The sequence below is a fragment of the Ceratosolen solmsi genome, unplaced genomic scaffold (genome assembly GCF_000503995.2).
Source record: "Ceratosolen solmsi marchali unplaced genomic scaffold, CerSol_1.0 scaffold35, whole genome shotgun sequence".
Classification (NCBI taxonomy): Eukaryota; Metazoa; Arthropoda; class Insecta; order Hymenoptera; family Agaonidae; genus Ceratosolen; species Ceratosolen solmsi.
The window spans coordinates 6,544,000-6,555,707 of record NW_011948423.1 but is presented as its reverse complement, the minus strand read 5'-3'; the positions used below and the strand labels follow the sequence as shown (position 1 = coordinate 6,555,707).

Below are 11,708 nucleotides of genomic sequence, written 5' to 3'. Positions count from 1 at the left end.
TCTCTCTCTCTCTCTCTCTCTCTCTCTCTCTCTCTCAACGTCTATCGATCTGTCTTTCTTGTATCTACCTATCTTGTTTGCCGTTAATACGCTTAGATTAGTGCTCTTTCCTTATGCATTCGGCTATCCGAACTTTCTTTCATTCTTGTCAATCGACTACACACAATGTGAATTTAATATGAAAAAGTTGCCTTTAAAGTTTCAGGAAGAGACTTTTGCATGAATGCACATAATTTAACGCAGACTTAATTTAATTCGCCACTTCTCCTACCCTATATCGACTGGGCCGTATAATAACCCCACTTAAAAGAAAGCGGGCGCTTCTATGTATGCATTCTTGAAACCTCTACACAAATTGTTTTTAAATGTGCAGTTAAGCTCATTGTATGAGTTTCTCGGGGCTTTATACATTCGGTTACCTCGCTTTTAGTTAAAATCTCTGGGTCTCCGGATTTCCACGTATGCTCCAATTATACTCTCGTTGAGAACTATTGTCGATGGTTTCTGGCAAGTTCGTCATAGGATTTCCTACTTTCTCCGGCCATAGATAGTTAACACGAGCACGCTTATCTCTTTCAATGTATGTAAATGCCAAGCTAATAATTCGAGAAAATCGATCCTATTGCTTTATTGTGCCATTATGACCACTAATAATGCTTTATTTCTTCATTGCTAGACCAACATCCTTGAAATATATTTAATCATTGCACTTTATTTCATTAGTTCCGCCTATGATCCGAATTGAAAATCAGCTAGTCGGTGCATACGATGGACAAACATTAATATTGGAATGTCATAGCGAAGCATATCCCAGACCGATTACATATTGGACAACCCCTTCGAACGAAACAATAAATAACGGTAATATATTATATTGTAAGGAATTAAAAATCTTATTGGAGAAAAGAGGTTAAATAATGTTGAATATATAATGAAACGACTGTCATATCAAAAATTAAATCTTTTATGATAACAAAACATACTTTAAAAATGATATTACTGGAAATTATATAAATAAAATTAAATTTAGTATTGATCCAGACTAAGTAAGACAGTAAAATGTATGCCGATATTTTTATTACACAGATGTGAGAATATTATATGAATCTCACATTAATAAAGTGGTAAATCAAAAAATTACTCTACTATTTAATGAATTCATTAGCAATCAATTTTTTCCTTATTTTTCCATTGACGTACTTTATATAAAAAATGTACAAGAACTCATATAATGATTCTTCATGATTTACAAATTTAAAGTAAATTAATCATAATTTTTAAATGAATAAATTATTCTGTTAATTCAGAAACCAAAATAATAACCAAAATTAATAATAATACAATATATGTGTATATCGTAATATTAGGATTTTTTTGAAATCATAATTATTTTACAATAATTGTTAATGCAATATTTCAATTCTGGCAATTACAAATATTCAAGTATACAAATTTTTATAATAATATTAGGACTGGGAAGAAAATATTCATAAAGTAGAAAAATTTCTTGCTTATATCTTCGACGATAACTAACTCTGTGTACTTTTGAAAATGTCAATATAGTATTTTGAAATTCGCATAAACTTGTAAATAATAAAAAACTGTAAAATTATTTCCGATAACTTAAGAATTTAAAATATTTATTTTATTCTTTCTCAAATTTTAAGATGGTCACTATAAAGTCGAGGGTTTTACGTCAAATTACGAGACGGTGATGAAACTTACGATTAAATCAGTCCGACCTCAGGACTTTGGACCTTTCCGCTGCATAGCGACAAATTCACTAGGAGAAACCGATGGAAAAATCAAATTATATAGTAAGTATATATATGTATTTTATAAAATTTTTTAATTAAAACTTTCTTTTGTTAAGCATTAAATCATAACATTTAAGTTAAAAAATTTACCTTGTTATTAGTAAAAATGTTTTAGAAGTCTTTACTTTTTAAAATATATATGCAGCAGTTGTTGTTATTTCTTAATTATATACTTTTATAATACTCAACTTTTATCTAATATTAATTAATATTCACTCATTTTATATTTTTATTGATTGATTATATTTAAGTAATTTTAGAGAGAACCAAGAAAACTTATATGTATGACATAAAATTATATATCTTCATGACTTATTTCTTTCATAATGAAGTATTTATTAATATTGATCTAAATAAATTAATGAAACACTGTTAATTTTGAATATTAATATATATTCAGGGGCTCACTACGATCGAGCATAGGAAATTTTCCTTCAACATATCCATTTGAAAAATATATACGAAAATAAATAGTTATGTAATTAGGTCGATGTACAGACTAATATATGATATTATATAATCAAGCAGTCACGAAGCAGATAAATATAGAATATAACTAAATAGTCTGTATATTATTTATAATGAGTATGAAAAATCTAATAATATTTTTTATATATTTAAGTAGGTTATTATGTTAATTTGGAATTACGAAAATACTTTTGTTAACATTATTAGAATATGAGACAATTAATTATAAGTTATTTAGCTTATATATATATATATATATATATATATATATTTAGATATGCTTATATTAATTTTATAAATTTCAAAACTATTGATTATGTAATATTCATTTTGAAAATAGGATAAATTTGTTACTAAGTAATAGCAAAGTTCTAACTAATTATCATATACAATAAAATTAATATATTAATTAAAAAGGTAGTTGGAACTCTAAATCAACATCGTCTATTGTGGTATAATCAATCGAATCTTTAGATTTATGTCATTATGTAATACTAGTTCTGTTAATAATTGTTTAAATATTTCAATAATATATTTGTCAATTGATTAATTAATCGAGATCAATTAAAACTATGCATACCTTTCATTTTAATTGTTAAATACATTTATGTATTAAAAACTTTTCTTGTTTATAATTTATTTGGAAGTATAAACTGTAAATTATAAATATACGGATACTTAATTTTTTCCTATAAGAATATCATTTAAAATTTGTTAGAAACACACTATTTAAGTAAATTGAAATTCTAAATATATTATGAAATATATTATAAAATGGAAGATGTTATTTTATTTGAAAATACATTCTTCTATCTTTTAGAAAAATATTTCTATTTATTGAGTTTGTGAAATTCCATCTCCAAATTTATTTAATCAAAGAGTACTCTGTTTAAAACTAAACATTTCTTTATATTAAAACAAATCAAACGCAATGTACGATAAACACTCGTTTAAAAGAATTGTGAATTATAAGATCCATCGTTTAATTTATAATAAGATTTTTTTTGCGCTCGAATTAGTTATAAAATACAAAATAATACAAAATAATAGATTCTATACGCATAAAATTTTTTATAATATTAAAATTTTGTGTACTTAATTTTTAAGATTATAAAACAAATTTTGTTATAATGAGTTATTTTTCATTTAATTAGCATCGCGATGTGTTATACGATTTCTCTTTTGCTAATAGGTTTAACTTAAAAATAGCTGATGTAAAATTCCGATATAAAGGCAAAAAACTCTTTATCCCATAATGCATTACATATGGGATTACATATGAAACCTACATTAAAGTCCTGAATTAATAGAAAATTTAAATTAGATTAATTTTGTAGTTTCACTAATATACGATATTATTCTGTGACTTTGTAAAACGTTTGGATGCAATTATTAATTGCTTCTATACCAATAATAATTCTTACGGGAATAAAATTATAGCTACGTTAATCAGTAATAAATTTGAATTTTCTAGTTTTTATATTGAAGTCAGAATAAATATTAAAAGTAAGAATTTAGTTATAGATTATTTGTACAATTTATGTTTTAATTTTGATAGTATTCGGTATAATTACTTGGAACGACTATATAGGACATACACGAATGGGTTGATGAATTCGACGAATGAGATATAAATAGTCGAAATTTTTGTTTCATAATACTATCGTTTTTGCTCAGTAATTTTCAATAGTCATCGAAGTGTATAACGTTGTAAAACTTTAGAAATAATAAAAATTTTACAAAATATTTTTAAAAATATATTTGTTTAAAATACTGTAATAACGGAATGGTAGGAATTAAAAATTGAAATTCTACTGGACATAAAAAAGGAAAAAAAACTCCTTTACTAATATATATTTTTAGAAATTAAATTATAACAATTAATTTGTTTTACAAATTTATTTCTTGCAATTATTTCTTATTGAAATTGTAGTATATTAAAGAAGAAAAATGTAATATCATAGATACGTATTTTAATTGATTTATTATTATTGGCAGAGTATTATAAATTTGTAATCTTATAAAATGAGTTTATACTAAAAAAGAGTGAAAGTGTTTGTCATTGGTTAGAGTTTAGTTTAACAAAATAATAATTAAAATACATAATTGTGTGATTGAGTGAAATATATAGTATTCATGTGAACTTAATATTTATCATAAAGGAAATCGTGCGTAAACGATATTTATTGAACTTGTCGAAGTTATAAATGTGATGTAATTTGACAGTAAAAAATGTCAAATATATTTTAAACATACAGCAATGCTGAGAAAGGAAAATATTATAATATTTTCAGTATGATAAATCATACAGATTTTACAAATAACTAATAACGTCTACATTCACGTGCGTAAATGTGTTGTAAAATCCAGAAAACGACATAACAGCTTGGTGGTGCAAAACTGTAACACAGTATAACTAATTTAAAGCTGCGGATCATAGCCATTAAGCTAACTATTCTTCTTTCTCATATTAGCACATTAAAAGGAACGTTTACGAGTTCAAGCTTGGAGGCCAGATGGAATATGTAATAGAAATATCACATACGCGTACGAACTGACGGTGCAGTAGATATCATTGCGTCCTATGTGCCAGAATCGAAATAGAAATAGTCAGTTGAAAGTATTTCCGCCAGGATGCGATGTACAATGCAAATCACCCGCACTCCCTTCGATTCGAATAGGCTTACGCGGGTCGTTACGACGCTCCATGAAATACGATCGTTTGCGTGCTTCCTACGAAGTAGGGCTGGTTGCCTGGCCACCGTCGGACTCGTACTACTCCCGTTCACTACCCGGTCTCGTGTGCATGGGCCAAGGCGTGTGTAAGTGATGCATGTATGTAAGCGCGCATTCCTGTGCGGTAAGCTTTCGCCATTCGAAGCTTTCGGCTTCTGGAGCTAGATGTTGAGAATGCCTCTGCGTTATATTTGACCCAAAGAGTTTTGTTAGCTGTGCGGTCGTGCGAAGCTTTTGACTAATATAAACGTTACAACATATCCTGCTCTTACTATTTAAGCGTTCGTTGCAATAGTATATCATGGCCAGGATTGTAAAACTATGGATTATTCTACTTATGCTACGGCGACGGCGATTGTCTTAATGTGTATACAAGATTTCACCTTATAACGCATTAAAAAAAAAAAAAAAAAAAAAAAAAAATAGTCAAACGGATTACGTGGTACGTACGATTTGTTAAACTAAAAATATCGATGTGTAAGAAAGACTTTTTGATGCACGTTGATATGATGATTTGGATGTTATATCCGTTGGATTTGGGCGCTATTTCCTTTGATATTACAATCAATTTAATGTTAATGAATTAAAATGTATTTTATTGAAGTGGCTGTGAGTGGACAAAGCTTTATATCAGGTCTAATAGGTATTAAGCGAAATGTAAAAATAAGTTCGCAGATCGACCGATGTATTTCAAAATGTTATTTGAATCATTATGGATCCACGAATATAAAATTAACATAAAATGTTACTTTATAGAATCATAATTTTCATGCCTGTAATATCTTTGGTTAAATTTATAAATTTAAATATCCCAATTAAATGAATATAAATGTTATTGCTTTCATTATTTAATAATATTTAATTCAATTGTCCAGTACAAATACATGACTATAAATAATATCTTTGTAAATTTAATGCGACAATTGACTATGTATTTGAATTTAAAGTTTTACGATAATACAATAATAAAAGAAAGATTCTGCAATAACCAACTTCGTTTCAATTTCTTTTTTTCTTTTAGAATATTATCTTTTTATAGCAATTTAGACGTTTCTTAAAAATTTCAAAACTATTAATTGTTTATATAATACAAATAATTAATTAAACAAGAGCAAAAGTGATGAGTATATCGTAAGGTTATATATTCACTACGTATACACGTAAGCTATTTGTTCATATAAAATATCAGTAGTGTATTTATAATATCAATTTTTACTTATTGAAGTTCAGTGAGATATTTCCAATGGATGCTACAATTTTGAAAATTCTGATTTATGAATGGTTCGCACTGCTTGTGTTCAGAACTCTTTGTAAAGATAAATGCAGAATATGCTTGGTCAGAGATCATCGTTATAGTAGTTTTCAATTTTCAATACCGTACATGAATATAAATGCGAAATCATCAATGGAAAGCTCCAAGTTATTAAATTTCTACGCATTGAAAGTGCGTATTATAAGCCATAGGACTGAAGAAGAAGTCAAAGCGAAACTATGGACTTTGGTCAATATGTAGAAATACATTCATGCGTGTAGAGTAAAGTCTGGGAGCTTTTATGCGAACGCATTGTATCAAATAGCTTTAATCGGCTTTTCGACTTTCATAAAGGCCCTCAAAGTGCCCTTATACGTTTGTTCTTTATCGTCATTGAGAATGGAAGACTATACATGCTCTGGTTGGCGAATAGTTTAATTGGACGTGCAAGTCTCCAATTAGTACCACCAGTTTGTTCTCTATCTTTCTATTTCATTGACAGACTTGCCCACATAAATGTTTTTTCCTTCTCTATTTTAGACGGATATATAAAACGTGAAAATGAAATGAATATTTAGGAAATTGCAATAAAGCACTAAATTTATAGATAATAACAAATACGTACTTATTTAATATGTTGAATTATCTCTGATAGAAATGGTTTAAACTACGTTTAATTTTTTATATAAACTCGTTTCGTAAATAGTTTTCTTGCAATTAATTGTTGAATATTTTATAGGAAATATTATTTTAAAATTAATCCTATATTTAACCAAATAAATTTTATATAAATAAAATTTATCATTTGTAGTTAAAAACTATATAGGAGTTGCAAATACAATAAGTGATGATAGAATATTAATCAAATATGTATGGCTTGTAATATTTTTCAAACGTATTAATACAATATTATTTTCCAAAATTGTATTTAAAATACATTTTCAATAGTACGAAACATTCAAAATGATCTTCAACATATATACATATTAATTATCAAATTTATTAACATTCTCCTTTATCGAGTTATTAATAATCAAACTTTTTCATTGAACTTAAAAAGCATTAACAAAATATCATTTTAAATTATCTCATAGACTTCTGTCGCAAAATATTATAAAATATTCTTTATGATTTTAAGTTTAAAACATATTTTGAATATTATCTACATTTACATATTACATATTGTTTAATTAAATTACACATTAACAGCAACTTCATAATGATATATTCGTCCAAATTCTTTGTGAGACTAGAGTTTGTAATATTTAAATGTTTATTTGCATAAAAAATCAGTATAAACATTTTATTCTAAAAGTATTATGTATGTATTGATGTAATATATTTTAATAGTAGTTTTAATAATTTTATTCATGTTAGTTTATGTACGTAAAATATAAATAAAATATACAATACAATATATTAGTATATTGTAAAGTATTGGAAATAATTTTGTAAATACAATAATTGATTGTTATGTAACTTATAATATTTTGTATATATGAAAATAATTTTGAAATAGCCGTTCTTTATTTCAATATTCAAAAATTTTATTTGAAAATTTATTCACTATTCTATTTAACATGCTTTAATCATTATATATATTTTCAAAAATTTTCAAAAACGATAATCACTATGATGCTGTTGATGAAATTAGATAAATTAATTATTGAGTAATAAGCACAGTACAGTCATTCCTTAAACTATTAAAGTATTTAGGAATTCATATTATAAAAGAAAATAATTTATTTTAAAGAAATTCCTTCATTGTTTAAATAATATGTTGATTGTATAGACAAAATTCCATTACTAATAACAACAGACAATCAATTTTTTTTTTTGCTTCTTCGAATAATCGTGATTTCTGGGTTGGTTGTACTTCATCTAAATAAATTTGAATAGAGTTTTACATTGATGCTATTTTACTGCAAACATACGGAAGTTTTTTTTGTACTTTAAACTATAAATAAATTACATTAAAAATTTAAATATATTCAATTATATTTAATAGAATAAATTTGTATCTAAGCTATTAAGAATTCAGATTTTAAAATTTTCTTTGCTAATGGTTTCTTAAAGTTCAAATTGATATAATTTATTTAATGTGACATAATTTACGTACAATAATGTATTTATGATTGCGTAAATCGCTTGTGATGTTTTATTAATTTAATGGCCTAATTTTACATTAAACAAAAAATTTTCATTTTTGCATAGATTTTAAAATTGTTAAATGATTTGCATACGAATAAAAAATATTTTATTCCACATGAAGTTCATTATGTTTGGTGCTGATTTCTTAATCGAATTGGTAATACATTTTTAATTTAATATCTTAAATCATTATATTATATGATAATTAAAATTTGTTAATCAAATTTTGTTTTTGTTTTTTTTACCATGAAAATAATTGTACTTCCACGGATTTTAAGTCCAATTGTATTTTTAAGTGACACGTTGATAAAATATACATCTTGAACAATATTTATTCTGCAATAATTTACTTAACGAATTGCATAAAAAATTGATAAAATTAAAAGAATATTAATAGTTATATTGTTTTTTAAAGTAATAGATAACCATGTGTAAGAACAGATGGAATTAAGCAAATTATTTATATAAATTGCGAATTGCTAAATTAAATTGTTAAATTGATTAATTTAAAAAAATGGAATAAATTTATTGAGTTTTAGCTTATTTAGGAATTAAATTGAAAAAAGTTACTAAGTAACTTATCATCTTCAAATTGAAATTGATTCTAGTTTGTATTATTTTCGAATAGATTTTTTGTAATTTATGATAATTATTTTTTATTTAAGCTGTAGGGGCATTAGTTTAGCTACGGAAGCTCGACACTTTAAGATCCTGCTTATTTCTTATCAGATCGAAAGTTAAATTACTTTTATTACAACCAAGTTGTGATATATTTATTTTTTATACATTTTTCCGCATTTGTTGGCTTGAAGTACTAATTTCCATGTACGTATTGTGCAGAAATCAAGATAATGTAGCAACATGGTTAGAAAGAATAGAAAACTATTGGATTTTTCATATTTAAAAACTTGAAGTATCTAAGATTTCCAGTACTTTGAGAAATATATTATTAATAAATAGTTATTTATTTACATTGTATTTGTGTATAATGATATAATGATATAATTATAATGATATTGTTAATTCATATTTCGACATATTTGAATTAATTTAGATTAAAATCTTAATTAACCTTCATAATTAATATTGTGAAAAAATGAATTTAATTAAAAAATTATAATATTTCTTATAAAGAATAATTATACAATAATTTAACCAAGAGTTGCTGTAAAAAGTGAAGAATTTAAATTAGAATTTTATTATTTAATATATTAATGAAACTAATTTTTTTCTGTAATATGAGAAATTGAAATTGAAAATAACCGTTATATTAAATAATTAAAAATATTCTATACAAATTTAAATAGTAATTATATACATATTATTTTTATCCTTACGTAGTCAAAAGTTTGGCTGTATGTTGTTAATTAAAATATGTAAAATTAAAATCATTATTCTAAAATAAAAATATTAAATCCATCAACACTAATTTTATAAATTATCGTTTTATAAATATTTATCATTTGTTAATATTGTTATACAAATACTTATATCACAATAAGCTTACAATGAAAAATTAAATTATTTTTAGATATTGAATATACATCGATAATGAAATTATTTTTTTTTGGTACAACATACAGTAAGCACTGAATACAGTATATAATGCTATTTATTTATTGACAATTCATTTTAATTGGAACATTACAATTTTTAATAAAATTTTTATATGCATATCATTTAGTCAAATAATAAAATATAGCACACAAAAGGAATTTATTAATTACGATAAGCTGTTAAATAATTATAAAGCCGACGATACAATTTTTTTTCTGGAATGTTAAAAATTCAATAATAATTTTTTTTTCTAAGAATGTATACAATTTAATATATCGGAGAAAAAAAAATAAAACCTAGAACAAATGAATATATCGTGAACTTAATAGCTGCATTTTGTAAAACGTAACGAAGTTCACTTGAATTGCAATAGAAATTTTTATAGTTTCCTGAAAGTTGTTCAGTAAGAGTTAAGTAATGTCGTTCTCTTTAATTTAAATAAAGTATATTATTTTTTAATGTGTCTAAAAAATTTTGTTTAGCATAAAATAATCTATTGAACTAAATTTTTCCAACGCATGTCAATTTAATAAAATACAATTTATTTAAATTATGAACTTATGAATATTTCAGAAATTTCAAGACCTGCATCGGTACGAAAACCAAACACGAGGCGAGATTCAAAGAAGCTGTGGAGCCAAGATAATTCTAATACTAAAGCAGCAACTGGCATGATGGAGGAGTCTTTATTTAAGGATGAGAACATCGATGATGGCGATGATTTTGATTCCGCGGCCATTCAATTTACTCCTCAGTTTGTCTCCAATTTTGTTTGCTGTATAACATCATCCATTATTGTTCGAAGATTGTCCTCGTAGATTTGCATACATATAAGGAAATATACGTGCATCATACGCATATGCAATCGGCATTGGTTGGTTACTCATCTAGGCTCTATCGAATCGCTCAGCGCGTGTTTTAATTAACCTTTCAAAATTATGGTTGAAATCAGTGAAATTAATTGTAGACATACGCCTACGATTTTTAAAACGTCCGTAATATATATAATATGTCCCTACTAAATTTTCATAGGCAATATTTAACAAGATATTTATTTTAATCATTCAATTTCAATCTACGAAATTGCATAGAAAATCCTGTCATACGAATTCACACCATAATTTATTTAATTCATTACGTAAAAGAACGTTTATTGATTCATAGATAAAATTTAGATGATACATATACTAAAAAATGTATTAAAATAAAAATATACATTTTAAAATAGATTAATTATATATTGTTTTATATAATTAATATTCCGATATATTAATAGATTGTCTACTGATGAGATTTGGTAGTTAGATTTTAAAAATATTTACGTTTAAAGTTAAAAATATTTGTTATATTTATTTGTTATATAGATTTTTGTTATATTTGTATATTCCTAAAATTGATTATAGGAATTTAAATTGCTATTGCTAAAATAAATTTTAGATCTCATTTATGTATAATGTACGCAATAATCCATGTGATGAGTTTAAAAATTCTATTAAATTAATGAGCTATTTTTATTGAAAAGAGAGTAATTAGATTTATAGAAATTTCAATAATTATATATGTTATAGTTTTGAAAATCACTCATTACTAATAGCCGTGAATTTCATTAATTTATTTATATGAATATATCCATATTGATTTACTATTATTATAATATATTAATATATTTAATAATCATAGTATTTAATATGGAGTGTCATTTCGTACTATCTTATTCCCATAATTAC

General features: G+C 24.8%; 1 protein-coding gene across 1 annotated transcript in view; it reads left to right on the top strand.

Moving 5' to 3' along the window:
- Positions 1–10,868, top strand: part of LOC105362411 (lachesin) — a 94,458-nt gene extending 83,590 nt beyond the window's left edge. The window contains exons 6-8 of the mRNA XM_011499852.1: positions 724–861; positions 1,668–1,817; positions 10,555–10,868. Of these exons, the coding sequence (XP_011498154.1) occupies positions 724–861; positions 1,668–1,817; positions 10,555–10,799 (533 nt within the window). The 3' untranslated portion in view covers positions 10,800–10,868. The remainder of the gene's footprint in view (positions 1–723; positions 862–1,667; positions 1,818–10,554) is intronic.
- The last annotated feature ends 840 nt before the right edge of the window (positions 10,869–11,708 follow it).